At 44.2% G+C, this 17976-nt stretch overlaps 1 protein-coding gene across 1 annotated transcript in view; it reads right to left on the bottom strand.

Moving 5' to 3' along the window:
* plekha6 (pleckstrin homology domain containing, family A member 6) overlaps positions 1–17620 on the bottom strand; it is a 59555-nt gene extending 41935 nt beyond the window's left edge. Inside the window, 3 exon segments of the mRNA XM_054617766.1 lie at positions 8321–8393; positions 12067–12183; positions 17492–17620. Of these exon segments, the coding sequence (XP_054473741.1) occupies positions 8321–8393; positions 12067–12183; positions 17492–17587 (286 nt within the window). The 5' untranslated portion in view covers positions 17588–17620.
* Between the last annotated feature and the right edge of the window lie 356 nt (positions 17621–17976).

Below are 17976 nucleotides of genomic sequence, written 5' to 3'. Positions count from 1 at the left end.
GGAGGGGGAAGTGCTTGTGCAATCATACAATATCCTGATCCCTGCTCTGTGTGATTGTGTGTGTGTGTTGTGTGTTTGCGCGAGATAATGATCAGCCCATGTGACTCAGTGTTGCAGGAATCTTGATCTACAGCCAACTGTACCTGCTGCTCGTCTGCACCAATGACACACACACACACACACACACACACACACACACACACACACACACACACACACACACACACACACACACACACACACACACACATGTATAAAGGGACAGCCTCTTTCCTGTCCATGTCTACCACTCACAGTTAAATTACTTATTGATGTCTGTATTTATAGACTGAAACCGTGAACATGCATTCAGTATACACTGTGATGATGATACAAAGTGACAAGTGGGAAGAAAAAAACACATAATAATGATTTACACGTTTGGGGTGTTTTCACAGGGGGAATTATCTAAATCATATTTTCTTACTTACTTACCAAGATTGGCTATCTGTCAATGCAGATGCTTTTGGTTTTATTGGTCCAGTTTTGAGATATCTGCCTCAACCGCAATGCAAGGGAGGTGATTGGTTTTTCATTTGTGGTACAGTATTAAGGCATGACAGTAAAACTTAATTTCAACAGCTGCATTAAGCCATTAAAAGCTGTATGTAAACTATTCATAAATGTTTTTTAACTCACTCATTTTTCATTATAAGAAAAAATAGGATATGTGTTAATTGATAAAAGGTCAAACTAAAAAATTTATACTGTGAAGCATTTGTAACTGCTGTATGAACAGATAAAGATAACGTATCACATTTATTATTTTATCTATTATTGTCACGAATCCTTCCTGATCTCTCAATCATTCGTTCTTTCATTTATTCTGCCTGGTTAGTGATACTAACCAGGCACTCTTTTAATTTCAGACCTAGTGAAGGAGAGAGAGCCCTGATAAACAGGCAAAGGGACCCTCTGGACCCTCGCTTTCTTCTTCCTCCTTGGTGCCTTTTACGAGTGCACCTACCGAACCGGTGGAGCCTATGCAGCTTGCCAGTACCAGGCTCACCACTGCAGAACAACAGCGCAGTCTTCGGGGGAACTTATGAAATTTGCAGCAAGAGCAGAAAACCTGTTGAGTAAAAGGAGAGGCTCACCAGCGGCCTCTGGATGACTGGTCTTTTTTTTCTGCTCTTGCCCCGAGCCCTCCTCTCCAAAATGCAATCTCACCCATTACTCCATGCATATGTTGGAACTACAGAACTTTATTATAACGTCCAGGTGTTCATCCATTCTGAAGCTGACTCCAACATCTTAGATTCTAACCTATCCACCGAGCTGGGGGTTCAACGGGAATCCCTTCCCCAGCACTTACAAATGTGCGTTGATTGACCCCTCCTATTTTCTGTTACCAACAGAACAGTTTAGATTAATTTGGGCATGTTGCATAATCACCTTGATACTCTAACATTCCTAATCTACATATTGACTTGGGCACAGCCTCCATTATCCAATTGAGCAGCCACTGCCATGGCATTCTGACCAGAAGCATCCGTGTTCCTTTTTCTAAAGCAAGCTCTCTCCAAAGGAACACAACAGTGACATTGGGAACCGAGAGCTGTTGTTCGTCAAGATGGAAGGAGTGAAGGCATTGGTTGGGTTAGGGTCTTAGAGTCAACCAAGTAAAAATAAACATTTAAATAAATAAATGAATGAATATATAAAGAAATTGTCATGTTACCTTCTGGTTTCACACAGGACAAAGGCCCTGAGCCCTATGTTGGACACATTCGTCCACCACAACTTCCTCTCTATACAGACTCCTTTCACTCTTTATACCGTCTCAACTGACTCTCTGGCAGAAAACTTGTTGGAAGTTTCTCCCATGTTCAATCAAAAGCCTCTTGGATGGCTTTTGGCTCTTATAAACACCACAGGTTCAAAAATATTATTCAGGAATTTAATTTACACATAGATAAATAAATGGCATGAAGTGCTATGTTACAAACAGGTGTCTTGTAATACCCTAGGGGAAAAAAAGGGCATTTGCATTTCATAGCAAGAACATGATCTACCTCATACTAAGTTGCAATTCTTGGCATCCAGGACCCTTTTTGCATGGGTCTGTGGGTTTTGTGGGGGATATTACAACTGTGGTCACAGCCTCTAGCCTAAATCTTAATGAAGATTTTATCTCATGTGCATTTCTCAAGATACCTGATCACTGAAGATGCTTTTCTGCGGCAGCTTTGTAAACAAAATATCATCTATTGTTTGTGTCAATCTGTCGACCCAGTCATAGTTACCTGGGCATTAAATTCAAGTCATTATGGTCTTATCAATTCATTTTGTTTTTGTCAACAATTTTTACATTTAAGTTATATCACATATTGGCAAATTGCTGAAAAAACTTTTATTTTTTATTTTGTAATTGCTCATAATCATTGAATTCTGGAAAGGGATTCAGTGTCACACCCAGCCAAGGGGAACCTCAACGCAGCATAAAACAGTGACTCCCTCTTTCCCCCACTGTTTAAGAATGACCAGTGCTGCTGCAATAGAGTCCACAATATTGATTTATTCAGATAGGTGGGGTAGAAATAAGTGTCAGGGTGAGGCTAGCCCAAAACCTTGAATTTGTGACTGAAAAGGCAGTGCAGCTCTGTTAGAAGCCAGTGAGGAGTCAAGAGGGCCTCAGCAGGTGCCGTTTTTCTAATGTCAAGCACCAATAACAAAGCCAAATTCCTTGTATATGTAACATACTTGGCCATAAACCATTTCTGATTTTGATTCTGAAAACTTTTATCAACTTCTTGTTATGCTTATATCTGGGACAATTTTATATAAGGGAGATTTTGATGTTACCCGTACCAGTTGACCAGAATGGCTGCGGCAGCAGCGGTCACCACAGCAAAAGCCTGGGTCTAGTAGGAGTTTGGGAAGGCTATGGAGAAGGACCTTCGGTTGGCCTCAATGAAGTTATGACAACTCAGAAAGGGAAATCAGGGCTTAGCTCAGGCATTGTTCAGTACGGGTGGAGAACTGTGGACCTGGTCTGGGGATATCGTCAAGTAGTGCAAAGCAAGGGACAAACTTCTGAACATGACTAACAGTCTCCCCATGAAGGAAGCAGAGTTTGAAGACTTGGGAAAGACGTATTCATATCCCTGGCAGAGGTTGCTGAGGTAGTCCAAAAGTTATTTGGCGTCATGGTGCCAGGGGTGGATAAAATTCACCCTGAGATACTGAAGGCTCTGGACATTGTTATGCTTTCCCTGCTAACACAACTCTTATGTGTCACATGGAGGTCAGGGATAGTGTCTGTGAGTGGCGGATTAGGGTTGTGGTTCCCCATTTAATAAAAATGGGTAAAAATTATAAATAAAAGTAAAATTATATTCCATAGTGCTGGAAATGAGGCTTGTTGTACTTTAGATCCAGGAGGATCAATGCAGATTCCCTAAAAGCTGTGGAACAGTGAACCAAATGTAAACCCCAGCTGGGGTGCAGCCAGGCAGAGGAGAGTGGGCAGAATGGGGACCTTAGCATTGTGTCTCTGCTCTTTGTATATGATGTGGTTCTCTGTTGGCTTCACTAGAAAATTGGTAAATGGAATGTACTTGTATAGCAGTTTTATAGTCTTCCAACCACCCAAAACGCTTTAATACTACGTGTCATCATTCACCCATTCATAGCCATTCATACACTGATTGCATGGGCTACAATGCAATCAGACTAGCGGAGCCGGGGATCAAACTGCTGATCCTCTGACTGCTCCCTAACCGCAAGTATGCACTGGGTCTGTTTGGAGCCATGTGTGAAGTCATTACCCCAAATCTGAGGCTACGATTCTCTGCAAGAAAAAGGTGGATTGCACCAAGAAAGAGAGTTCAAGAGGATCTCAGTATATTGTTCACGTGAGGGTTAAATGGAATTGAGATTGACAGGTGGTTCGGTGCGATGTCATAAATGGTGTGAGTTTTGTTTAGGACAATCATGTTGAGGAAGGATCTGAGCCAAAAGTCAAGTTTTAGATTCACCAGTCCATCTATCAATACTTACCTATGTTCAAGAGCTTTGGGTAGTGATCGAAGTAATTATATCAAGAACACAAGATGTCGAAAATGAGCTAATGAGTTGAGCCATTGCTCCTTTAAGGTATATTTTGCATCTGATCAATTACAACAGCAATTGCTTGAGAGGTACCAAGGGGGAGTTTACAAAACATGTCTCATTGTACAGAAGAAATACCCAATCTGGATAGCAAAATTCATAAAATCATATAAAATATTTATTTGTAAAACTCAAAACTGGTTAAATTACCTTTAAAGTTTATTATTTTAAATAAGCATATGGATTGTAGAGTATTTATCATTTACATCAGATTTTAGCCAAGTGAAATAGAAGAAATATCTGAAACATCGCATTTTTACCAAAACTTCAACACATTTGTCCTAACAGACACACTCATGCAAGCACTAGCTGTGACTCGGATGACTCAGAGATAGCCCTGTAAAACACAACCGAGAGAACAAAAGTCCTGTACTTTTTCTCCTCCCCTGGTGCCCATTTTTTGGCCCTTGGTCCCTGCTGGCATAGCAATCTCAGTGGTAATTTGCACTGTCACAAATTCCTCCCTCCATTGCTCGCTCTCTATAAGCCTTCTTTTCTGAAACACAGCTGGGCCAGGGAGAGACTGGGGGAAGGCTGGAACTAAACAGACGTGATCAGAATAAAAAGAGAAGCCCCCAGAAAAGAAGGAATTAACATCAAATTAAGAAAGAAATGAAAAGCTTGCAATTTAAGGCAATGTTTGTAGAATAATCACATCCTTGACCTGGATTATTGTGTTAAATGATTACAGAAAAAGGAAGAAAAAAGTGACAGACCTGTGTAATACATCAGCAACACAGGAAAATAAATAATACTGCAGTTAATCCGGAAGAGACTGTTCTGTTGCCTGTTACTCTTATCACAACGTGTTTTCTGTATACGTCTTCTGGGAATATCCTGGCTTTATTGCTGGGATTCTCCACAAGGTTATTCAAGGCTGCAATCTGCTCTGAGGTAGTGGACAAACAGGAGTAACAACAGATCACTGAGAAATGAGCCCCACAACACAGGAGAATTACTGTAGGACAAGAAAAAGACAATTCCCCTCTAGTCATAATAAGACATGAAATACCATCATATTTTCACAAGCTTTGATGAAATATTCCTGTATCCATGTATAAAGTTAATTAAAATGTCAACAAAATGTACCAAATGTATCAGTTTTATACACTCCATTGTAATTATTCGTTTTTTAAATTGAATTGCAAATTATAAAAAAAATTCAAAGCAGTAACTTGATAACAAAATGTGGCATGTTTGTTTCTCTATAATGAACTTACATGACACGTTAATATTGAATGTATGTACGTTAAGTAAAAAGCAAAATGATTCAGCTTATTTTACCACATGCAGGCAGGCTGCTCTGAAGTTTAGGGCTCTGACAGCAAATATGAATCTCTAGGAATGATATCCTTTTCCCAACCCTGTCTCCTAAAAATTACATTCCCCAAAACTAAAACGCATTCTTAATTACGTTTGAACGGAAACGTATTATCTCCCTGATTACGTATGTGTTTGACGTATTACAAATATGTTTCTAATCAACATATCTTTGCCTTTTTTTTCTTGCTTTCCTATAATGTACTCGACCACGCGCGGGACTTGTATTAATAGGAAAAATCGAGCTATAGTCTTTATTATTTTTCTCTTATTATTGTTTTCTTAGATGAGAAGTGCTTATAGGAAGCAAGTATGGACAACACCTGGGGGCATAGTCCATTATGGGTAAAATATGGATTAAGTCAATTTTCTCGCATTTAACAATTAGATATTTTAAATCTAATTACAAAAATGTGTTTATCACCGTTTTAAACTCAAATGTGTACTCTAAAATCAGTATTTACAACTTCCAATTTTAGAAAAATACACTATTTTCTTATAAAAACTACAATTCCCTAGAGCGCCAAACATTTCATTAGAATCAGCACCACGGTTGTAGTTCATCCGGTTTTCAAAAAATAAGGTTGTGAAAAGATATATCTACTGAATATATCAAATATCTAATACAGCCGAAGTAGTAACAAAACGTATCAAGATTATCCATGAAAAGAAAAAAGGAAATTAATATAGCTAGTATTCCAGATACTGAGTTTTGGGGTGGTAGTTCTACGGTTTGCATAGAAATAGTGTCGTGAAAAGATATATCTACTAAATGTATCAAACAGCTAGTACAGCCGAACTAGTACTTACACTACATTAAGTTGATATATTTTATGAAAAAGTAAATATGCTGTTTATTCCAAGATCTTTAGTTATTACTCTAGAAATTGTGTTTTTCGTTGGTAGTTTTCCTGTTTGCAAAGAGGGTTGTAGATAGGATCATAAAAATATATCATAAAAATATGTCTAATTATCGAGGACTCTTTGGGTTTTTTTGTGTTGAGAAATGTGGTGACACGACGCACAGGCAATGATTCAAACAACATGTAAACTACGAGGGTTTAGCAGCGTCCATAGAGGTTGAAATTGTATGTATCGAAATACTTTTGGTGAAAAAACTACTGTTATAGTATAAACAAATAGTTCCTCACATCTCTGCAGCCAGCCAGCATTACCATGGTGATATATTCTGCTGAAAAGAGAGCAAGTGTCATAAGAGCAGAGCCAGGCTGCAGCTAGCTCAGTGACCCATTAATCTGCATGTGAGAAATGCCCCTGATGAGTGTATGCACATTCACACACGCACACAGACACACACAGAGAAACAATACACTCTTAATACAGATACGGCTGTTGGTTTGACCCATCCCCCTACCCTGCTCTTGTGACTTTTTGCTGTCTTTACACTTGCTGCTAAGTGTTCATGTGGTTTCCTGAGATATCTCAGAATTACAGTGCATTCACTTTTCTAGGTGCTATGTATATGAATATTTAGTGTGATGCCTTGTTGTTGCATGTTTTTTCACTTGCAAAGCAATCTTTGTCCAAAGATGTCAGAAATGATTCCTCAGTTACTCTATTATTTCTGGGTTTGTATTTGTTTATATTAGGCATCTACTATACATCTATGCTGACCTGTAAAGTTGAATTGTAGACTTGTATGGTAAAACAATCTGTTACAATATTATATAGAGATTTTACAAATCAAACTCATGTAAGTCTGTTTCAGAACCACACACTCATTTGTTTGACTACTGTCAATAAACCTCTCAAAGGAACATCTCGTCTGGAGTGCATTCTAATCGATGCCCCCTGTTGGCCACAACTTTGCATAAACAAGAAGAAATATACAGGCCTTCCCAGTATATCTAACTGATATAAATAGCTGAAGTAAATTCAATTAAATTGTATTTATAATAACATCGAATCATCACATTAGTTATTGCAAAACACTTTTCATAAAGCCCAGGACTAGACCATCCTCTATAAAGTATTAAGAAGTAGTGATTTCATTCATACATGTTCTCCCACTCACAACAGATCTCAGTGATATCCTTTCTATACACAACATTAAATATATCAGCTACACAAACTCGCAGAATGGATGAAAGCCAAGTGTGTGCCACAGCCAACCTTTGACTGACAGCTGAAATGCACTAAGGAAAAATATCATTCAACATCAATTTTAAACAAAAAAGACCAAGCAAACTGGGAGGGAACGTTGCAATGTAACTGGGGCTGTGTGTTGTGGACATGGGGGCCTTGGTAGTTGTGTAGATGTGTAGTTAAACTGTGGTTTAGGCCCTTGGAAAACAGTAGTCAGCAATTATTTGACATTACCAGTTGAAATATGTACAGTCTCAACATGATTATAAAAGTCTGATCAAACTGTTTTACATTGTTTGTACATTTTTACAGCATTACAAAGCATGAAAGTAACCAACTCAAAGCCACCCGCAACGCTGACTAATGTCTGTTATTGATTTTATAATTAGTTTCATGTGAATTATGGACACTTTGATCAAAGTGTGTCACACCGGCACTGCCATCAAATATTTATATATACAGAGATGTAAAGTTTGTCCCCTGACTGTAATGTCAGCAATATGGCCATAGTAAGTGACTATGCAATTTATACATTTCTACTTTTTTCACCATTTTTTTAAATGGTTTTACACATCATCAGCATGCTTTGTGTTTTTGAAGTGGCATGCTAGACAGACGAGTTAGTAACCCTCATGCTGGTAACACATCTTCTAAATACAAGACAAGCCTCTAATTACAAATTGAAATAAGTGAAAATAATAGAAGCAGATATCTGAGCAAGAGAACAGAATTAAGCACAAACCTTTGTAGTAGAAGAGACATCTGTCAGTGAGGACGAACCACCTCTTGTTCCACTGTTTCACTCCACTGCTGGCCTGTAGGAACACGCGTCACACACTCATTACTCGTCATCATCTTTATCTTTGTCATGATTATCGACACATCCCATAAACAACCAAAAACAAACCATGAATGTATCTGTTCAGCTTCTGCCATAAAGCTTGTTGAAGCACATTTCAAGGATCATTTCTTGTCATTATGCAACACAGGGGTGCACAACGAAGTACATTTGTATCCCATTTTCAACACAAGAAAAACATGACAAACAAAACTAAAACAGTAGGTCATTCCTGTAGTGCATTTTTAAAATTTTCATCATAAGGAATTTAAACACCAGTAACAAAAACTATTCTCTGGGAAGATTATGGCTGACACATTAAATACTCGACACAAGGAATCAGGTCACCCTACCCTCTGTTTTCTTCCTGTCAAGCCAAATTAAAATTGCTCTGCAGTTGCTGATTTGCTAATCGAATTTGTTGGGATGCCTCGACTGTTTGGACATGTTAACAGATTGAAAATTTGCTAGCAATTTGTACACAAAAGGTGTAAATTTAATACTACAGAATATTATAGGAGAGTATCTGGTTGATCTGGTCGGAGAGTGTGACACTGCCTACAACTTGAAACCCTACTGCCTGTTAATTTGCTCCGGTGAGCAAATGGTAGAAGATTACTCTTGAGGACAATGTTAGCAGAGCAACTTCGTATCCTCAGAGCTTCTAACATGCAACTCTAGATTGTACAAGGTGCTTGGTAATTATCAGTATCAAATCATTTTAAGGAAAATGAAGCACAGTTGTCACTTACTTTTTCTAACATCTTTTTAGTCTTGGCCTCTGTATTCCTGTTATTACTTCAAGTAATTTCGTATTGCACTTCTGTGCTGTGAAAATACATCTGCTGATGCCTCTGAACACATCTTCAGTGATAGTCCTTGAATCATCAGGTGTTTTGGGTCTTTCACAATCATAGACCCTCTCCCAGGTGACCCTGCCGAGGCTGATCAGACCCCAGATGAACCCCATGAGCTCTCCTATTTTGAGCCACAGCCATCTTGACGCCGTCTATGCTGCTTCAGTGGTACAGCGGATGGCTCTTCTTTTCCCCTCTCCCTCGATGCCCAAAGTGCTTAAGGCTCTGGCGAAAGAACAGGCTGCAAATCCCCTACATCCAACTTCCAATGGAAGACACCTTGCTCTCCATCCAGCTTGCTGACATTGGCTGACCAGTTATATGTACTTGGAGAGCTTTCTTTCAAAGGCCTCTTCCAAGCGATCTTCCCATGGAACTGTCAGCTCCAGCAGCACAGCTTGCTAAGTGGTCTCAGAAACAAGGACAATGTCTGGTTGCAGGGTGGTGGCTACAATATGGCTGGGGAACTTCAGCTGATGTTTGAGGTCCATCAAGTCCCAGTCCCTGGCTGAAGTCAGGATGCCCCCAGATGTTCTTTTGACTGATTCTGACAAAGGTGATTGCCCTCTTCGAGGGTCGGGGCCGCTTTGCCCATTAAACTCCTGCGCTGAAGGCTGAAGACCACCGCTGAAGTACCAACCCTCTCTGATAGCTGTCGTGCAGCAGCTGAGGATGTGTTTCAGGGATCCTCTCTTGGAGTGGGGATGCCGGTGACTCTGCTATGCCCCGTGTGGCGATTCGCTGGACTTGGAAGTGCATCATACACTGCCTGGATGAGAAATTGAAAGAAATGTGGCTCAGCCCAGGTCACTTTCCTCTGAACTGCATTCTCCAATCAAGTCCAAGCTTCGTGTCGCATCATAGCCACTGCTTTGCAGGTTCTTGTCTCCTCCACTGCTGCTCACACCTCCTCCTGAACTAGGCAACGCCCTTACTTTGGAGTTGGAAAGCATTGCTTCCAGATCAGCTTCCTCTTCCCTCCACTGCCTGCCAGTCCTCACGCTGATCCCTGCTTTTGCCACCTATGGATCACTTGAGTCCCTGTACTGTACCACTTATCTGGATTTTGTTACCTTGAATTATCCCTCTAAGGATTTGAAAGGCAGTTGCAGTTTGTTGTTGTGTCCGTAGAGTGCAATGCTTCTAGGGCTCTTTGGCAAACCCAGCCATCTCCTGACGTGGTTGCAGACCCTCCTCTCTAAGGTCTCAACTGTTGAGATTGGGACTGCATAAACAAGGAGGGTCCCAAAGGATTCAGGGAAGAACGCCATGCTGATAGACCCAGGCTTTAAACTTTCCAGGTAGTCCTGACTTGTCCACGGCTTTCAGCCATCCATCCAACTCAGGATGGGTGCAGGTCGATTGGATGGCAGTTGTGTCACTCAGAAGGCTGTCAAAAACCTTGCCCAAGCTCTTAACTGGCTTCTCTGTGATCGTTGTAATGGCTGCGCCTGCAATGTTGAATCGGAATTTGTCCCCCCTCCTTCCCTTTTCTCAGCACCATGGATTTTGATTTGGTGGGTTTAAGATGCATCCGGGGCCCACTCCACCAGCTTCTTGAGCCCCTTCAGAATCCAGCGGCAGCCTGGGACTGATTCTGTGGTGACTGTGAGGTCATCCATGAAGGCCCTGATGGGTGGTTGCCATTGAGAGGAGTTTATTCTGGGCCCTCTGCACTCTGGTTCAGCAGACCTCCTGAGCATGTTCATGGCTATGGAGAACAGTATCACAGAGATAGTGAACCCTGTGATGATGCCGATCTCAACTTGGTGCCATCCTGATGTAATTGCATCCTGAAGTTGCTGTAGTAATCAGTGTTGAGGTCTCTTATGCTGCTGGGGACAGGATGTTCGTTCAGTGTGAATTGCATCAGCTTGTGCGTGATGGAACCATATGCGTTTTCCAGGTAAAGCCACAACACTTGTTTTCTCTGTCCTCCCTGATGAGCTGTGTCACCACAACGGTGCAATTAACCCCTTCTGGACTGAGATGTTGATGTAGGTGTTCTTTGCCAGGTAGGTGCATACCCAATTGGATACAGCGCTGAAGAAGATCTTAGCCTCGACACACAGTAGAGGGATGATGCGAAACTGGTCTATCTGGGTGAAGTTTTCCTACTTAGGGATCCACACCCCTTCAGCCACTCTGCACTGACCTGGGATGATCCCCTTCTCCAAAAGACTTGCAACATTTTCCACAGACGCAGCAGGAGTTTGGGACAGTTATTGTACACTTTGTACGAGGTTGTGGGGCTAAGCTTGCCCCTTGCCTTACGGACGACCTCTCTGACTTCCTTTAGCTGAAGCTCTGACATGTCGACTGCACTTCTGGTTAAGGGGGGTCTATTGAGATGTTGCACTCTCCTGCTCTTTTTCAGGGTCACTGTATGTCTGCTTCAGATGTTAGACTATGTCTGTTTGGCATTACACAACCCAGTCTCATTCTAAACTAAAAGTAAACTTTGACAATTTGTCAAGTGAGTCTTTAGTCAGTCAAGTTAACGTCAACCACGCTCTTTTCCTTTACCCAACTAAGAGGTTTTGTTGCCTAAACTTGTTTATTTTAAAAAGACATTGTGAATGTTACGATCAGTGGGAACTGACACGCCGTTCCTGACACGTCCAACACTGATGCTAGAGGGAAGCCTAGAACCCCATAGGTTGAAGCATAGAGCCAATGACCAAGCAAGCTGTGAGTGAGAATGTGTTGCATTATAAGACTACAGTCTGAGTAGTACTAAACATAACTAGTGGAGTTTTGCTTTAATATGAGTGTAGAGAAAACATGTTTTACCTGCTTGTACAGCCATCCCTGCTTGGTGATTTCTGCTTTTGGATTTCTGCGCATGGAGTTGGAGCGCTTCCCGAACGTAGCTGATGTTCTGGTAGAACTTCTCAGAGTGCGAGACAACTGCAGGTCAGAAAAGATAGAGAGAGATAGAGGAGATGTAATAGGCTTCTTATATTGTTAATGTACCTATTAACTAACTTTTATCAAACCAGTCTGACAGACAGTCAAGTATTTGTTTCCATTCATAGATTTTAGGTGAACTTCCACATAGGTGGTAAAGAATTTGGTTATGAACTGATAGTAACAATATTTAAGATGGTGCCAGAGGTCGGCAGCCTGTCGCAGCAGCTCTCTACCAGCTTTGCTACTTTTGTATTTTTTCTACTATTTTTATTCGTTGTTGTCTTCTTTTTTTTGGTAATTGTATGTTCCTGCTTCAGCGTTTTAGTTGTAGCGTTTTTTCCCCTTTCTCTGCACACATCTGGAACTTTTAATCATGCTGACCTACACCCGCGACGAGCTTCTGCTTCTGCGCTACCGGAGCGGAGCCGGCGTTCCCTCCGCCCGCATACCCGACGCGATATGGAGACAACCCCGTCGCGGAAAAAGAGCCGGAGTGAGGGTCCGGGAGAGGGGATGGAGGGGGACAGGAGAGTTAAACCTTTTCTCCCCACGGTCATTATGGGGAATGTGAGGTCCCTCGCTAACAAAGTGGATGAACTGTCAGCATTGGTGAGCAACCAGCGGGCCTACAGGGAGTGTAGTCTGCTCTGCTTCACGGAGACATGGCTGCATGGGAATATACCGGACAGTCTGCTTGAACTAGCCGGCTTCACGCTAGCTCGGGCGGACAGAGGGAAACAGAGCGGTAAGAAGAGAGGAGGAGGTCTTGCTGTCTTTGTCAACTCTAAATGGTGTAATCCCGGCCATGTCACTGTGAAGGAGTGTATCTGCACTCCCAACATTGAGCTCCTGGCGGTGCGTTTGAGACCCTACTATCTACCACGGGAGTACTCACACGCCATTGTTGTTATTGTTTACATCCCACCATCAGCTGCAGCGAGGAGCACGAGTGACGTCATCCACTCTGTTACAGCGGGGCTTCAGACTAAACATCCCAATTCACTCATGATGATCAGCGGGGACTTTAACCACGTCTCCCTCTCTCCTGTCCTGACCAACTTTAAACAGTATGTCAGTGTTGCAACGAGAGAGAACAAGATCCTGGACCTCTTTTACGTAAATGTAAAGGGGGCCTACAGCTCCTCTGCCCTCCCCCCTCTGTGAATCTGACCATAACCTAATAGAACTTGTGGCCACCTACAAGCCACTGGCTATGCAACAGGCGGCCAGCACAAGGACTGTGAAGGTTTGGTCGGAGGACGCCGAGGAGACCCTCCAGGAGTGTTTTCAGGTCACAAACTGGGAACTGTTCCAGGAGGACTACGGAGAGGACATCGAGGGCCTCTCTCGTTGCATCACAGACTACATACACTTCTGTGAGGACACCATTGTGCCAACAAAGAAGGTCCGCTGCTACCACAACAACAAGCCGTGGATCAGCAAAGAGTTGAAGGGCCTTCTCAACAGGAAGAAGAGGGCCTTCATGGCTAAGGACAGAGGGGAACTTCGGGCTGTTCAGAAGGAGCTGAAGAGAAAGCTGAGAGAGGCTAAGAACAGCTACAGGGAGAAGATCGAGGCTAAGATGGGACAGAACAACACTAAAGAGGTGTGGAATGGCATGAAAATGATGACAGGCTGCAGTCTGCCTTCATCTGGAATACAGGGTGACCTAGCACTCGTATCGGAGCTCAACCTATTCTTCAATAGGTTCGACACTACCCCGGTGTGCTCCGATAGTGAGGCTAGGTCTCCACCTAACACCTCTTCCCCCATTCACACCTCTGCTGGAGTCTCTGCTCCCCCTTCCATCTACACCTCTGCCACCTCCAGCAGATTGTTAGGACCAGAGGATGCCCCCCCCCCCTCACCCACTAGCCCTCTTCAGACCAACATCTCCACACCAGTGGACCAGGACAGCTGGCAGCTCCTCTCAGGCACCTCTTCAATCTCTCCCTGAGGTTGAAGAAGGTGCCCACAATCTGGAAGACGTCCTGTATTGTCCCGGTGCCGAAGAAGAGTCGTCCCAGCGGTCTTAATGACTACAGACCTGTGGCCCTGACATCACATGTCATGAAGACCCTGGAGAGACTGGTTCTGCGGCACCTGAGGACCCAGCTTACAGCTTTCCTGGACCCACTACAGTTCGCCTATCTGCCACACATCGGGGTGGAGGACTCCATCATCTACCTGACGCACAAGGCCCTCTCTCACCTGGAGAAGCTGGGAAGCATTGTGAGAGTCATGTTCTTTGACTTCTCCAGTGCTTTCAACACCATCCAGCCCTCCCTACTGAGAGAGAAGCTGCTGGAGATGAACCTGCACCCCGACACCACTTCCTGGATCACAGACTACCTCACAGGCCGGCCACAGTACATCAGGGTGGATGGCTGTGTCTCTGAGTCTGTGATCAGCAACACCGGCGCACCCCAAGGAACTGTACTGGCACCGTTCCTCTTCACTCTCTACACCTCGGACTTCCTCCTACAACTCTGGTTCCTGCCACCTCCAAAAGTTTTCCGATGACTCCTCCATTGTTGGATGTATCACCAGGGACAACGAGGAAGAGTACAGAGGACTGATTGAGAGCTCCATCACATGGTGCAGCAACAACCACCTGAAGCTCAACATCAGCAAGACCAAGGAGCTTGTGGTAGACTACCAGAGGAACAGAAGCCCCCCTGTCCCTGTTTTCATTCAGGGAGGGGAAGTGGAGAGGGTTGAGTCCTACAAGTACCTTGGGGTGCAGATAAACAATAAACTGGACTGGACACACAACACTGATGCCCTCTACAGGAAAGGACCGAGCAGGCTGTTCTTCCTAAGGAGGCTGAGGTCCTTCAATGTGTGCAATAAACTGCTCAAGGCATTCTACCAGTCTGTGGTAGCCAGTGCCCTCTTCTTCGCTGTAGCGTGCTGGGGTGGTGGCATCAGGATTGGAGATGCCAACAAACTTAATAAGCTGGTGAGGAAAGCCAGCTCTGTGGTGGGTCTGGAGCTGGACAGTCTGGAGTCAGTGGGTGAGAGGAGGATGAAGGCCAAACTCGGAGCCATCCTGGACAATCCCTCTCACCCTCTCCATGAGGAACTGTGGCAGCTGGGCAGCTCTTTCAGCCATCGGCTGATTCTGTCAAAGAGCAGGACGGAGCGCTTCAGGCGCTCATTTGTGCCCACTGCCATCAGACTGTATAACAACAGCGGAGACCACAGTCTGTCAACATGCTGACCAGCCCCCCCCATGTGGATATACTGTACATTTTTATTTTTATCCATCCATCCATCTATTTCCTTCCGCTTATCCGGGGCCGGGTTGCGGGGGCAGTAAGCTAAGGAGGGTCCTCCAGACGTCCTTCTCCCCAGCAACACTTTCCAGCTCCTCCTGGGGAACCCCAGGGCGTTCCCAGGCCAGACGAGATATATAATCTCTCCAGCGTGTTCTGGGTCTACCCCGGGGCCTCTTACCAGTTGGACGTGCCTGGAAAACCTCTAAAGGGAGGCGTCCAGGAGGCATCCTGATCAGATGCCCGAGCCACCTCAGCTGGCCCCTTTCGACGCGAAGGAGCAGCGGCTCTACTCCGAGCTCCCTCCGGATGTCTGAGCTCCTCACCCTATCTCTAAGGCTGAGCCCAGCCACCCTACGAAGGAAGCTCATTTCGGCCGCTTGTATTCACGATCTCATTCTTTCGGTCACTACCCAAAGCTCATGACCATAGGTGAGGGTTGGAACGTAGATGGACTGGTAAATCGAGAGCTTTGCCTTACGGCTCAGCTCCTTCTTCACCAAAATGGTCCAGTACAACGCCCGCATCACTGCTGACGCTGCACCGAACTGCCTGTCCATCTCCCGCTCCATTTTAACCTCACTCGTGAACTCCCTCGCTTGGGGCAGTGACTCACTCCCAAACCAGAGGGTGCAATCCACCGTTTTCTGGAAGAGAACCATGGCCTCAGACTTGGAGGTACTGACTCTCATCCCGACCGCTTCACACTCGGCTGTGAACCGCCCCAGTGCGTGCTGAAGGTCACGTTCTGAAGAAGCCAACAGAACCACATCATCTGCAAAAAGCAGGGATGCGATTCTGAGGTCCCCAAACCGGAAACTCTCCTCCCCCCGGCTGCGCCTTGAAATCCTGTCCATGAAAATCACAAACAGGATTGGTGACAATGGGCAGCCCTGGCGGAGGCCAACACGCACTGGGAACAAGCTCGACTTTGTGCCGAGTATCCGGACACAGCTCTCACTTTGGTCATACAAGGACCGAATGGCTCGTAGTGACGAACCAGGTACCCCATATTCCCGACAGGACTCCCCGAGGGACACGGTCGAAGGCCTTCTCCAAGTCCACAAAACACAAGTAGACTGGATGAGCAAATTCCCATGCCCCCTCCAACAGACCTGCAAGGGTAAAGAGTTGGTCCGCTGTTCCACGTCCAGAACGGAATCCGCATTGCTCCTCCTGAATCCGGACAGAGCCTCCTTTCCAGCACCCTGGAGTAAACTTTCCCAGGGAGGCTGAGCAGTGTGATGCCCCTATAATTGGAGCACACTCTCCGGTCCCCCTTTTTGAAAATGGGAACCACCACCCCGGTCTGCCACTCCACAGGCACTGTACCCGATTTCCACGCGACAGTGAAGAGACGTGTCAACCAAGACAGCCTTTTTATTTTTATTTTTATTCTTATTTCTTATTTTTGTTCTGTCTTTATTTTGTTGTATAGTATGTGTATTTATTGCCTGTGTCTGTGTAGTTGAGCTGCTGCAACACTCGAATTTCCCCCATGGGGATCAATAAAGGAATATAATAATAATAGGTCATTGTCATGCACAGATGTAGCCGATAACATCCACTCAGGGACCTCATTGACTACAAACTGGGGTTAGATCAGAGGAGTGTAATTCATTATTTTCTTATCCTTGACATGAGGAAAATGTGGTCAAAAAGGACATGAGGGAGAACTTGTTTACTAAGATAAGACCCTTTGAGTAACATAAGAGAGTTTGATCACTCTGATGAACCTAATTCACCTCAGTTCACAGCCGATTTTTCGACCATGAAACGCATGCTGCAGCAGCACTGATTTTTTGCAAATTTCTGGAATTAAGGATTTATGCATATTTCTTAATTCAACATCAAACTTCAACAAGAATCTCTGAAATTAAATTTGTCTGGCATCTTTGGATTTCTTGGAACAATTCATCTGCCATGGATGGGTTCAGTTGTGTGTGTGTGTGTGTGTGTGTGTGTGTGTGTGTGTGTGTGTGTGTGTGTGTGTGTGTGTGTGTGTGTGTGTGTGTTTGTGTACTCACCCGGGTGTAAGGCTGGGCTTCTGGGGACAGGTCTGACACCATATTGGCACTTTTGGAGTGAAAGATCTTCTCAGGAGTACTCACCTCCCCATTCATGTCCAAATCACAGTACCTAGACAAAAGAGAGAAGGCTTGAGCTCCCATTTGTGCATCAAAGCATTTGCACACCTACCCCTTATTTTCTTGTGGCCTGCCCAGAGAAGTTGGATGACAGATGGATGAATTTGATCTGAATTGATTGTCAAGGTCCAGTCTGCCACACTGCAGACTTCCTCTCCAGAGAAAAGACCCATGTTTACTGACAAGGACCTCTAGTGGCCGCAGAGGTCAGGTCCCTCCTTGTGGAGGGACTGTGATGATGCTACAGGGTACATCCCAAGTCTCCTAATTGCATCCCCGTTTCCTTCACTTGCGTCTTTTCCGTGTGTCTGCCCCCCCCCCCCCCCATAATGACACACAGCAATCATCACTGCCAGAGTAGAAAT

Source organism: Anoplopoma fimbria, chromosome 17 (assembly GCF_027596085.1).
Source record: "Anoplopoma fimbria isolate UVic2021 breed Golden Eagle Sablefish chromosome 17, Afim_UVic_2022, whole genome shotgun sequence".
Classification (NCBI taxonomy): Eukaryota; Metazoa; Chordata; class Actinopteri; order Perciformes; family Anoplopomatidae; genus Anoplopoma; species Anoplopoma fimbria.
The sequence above is the reverse complement of the archived record's forward strand: the minus strand, read 5'-3'. Positions and strand labels throughout refer to the sequence as shown.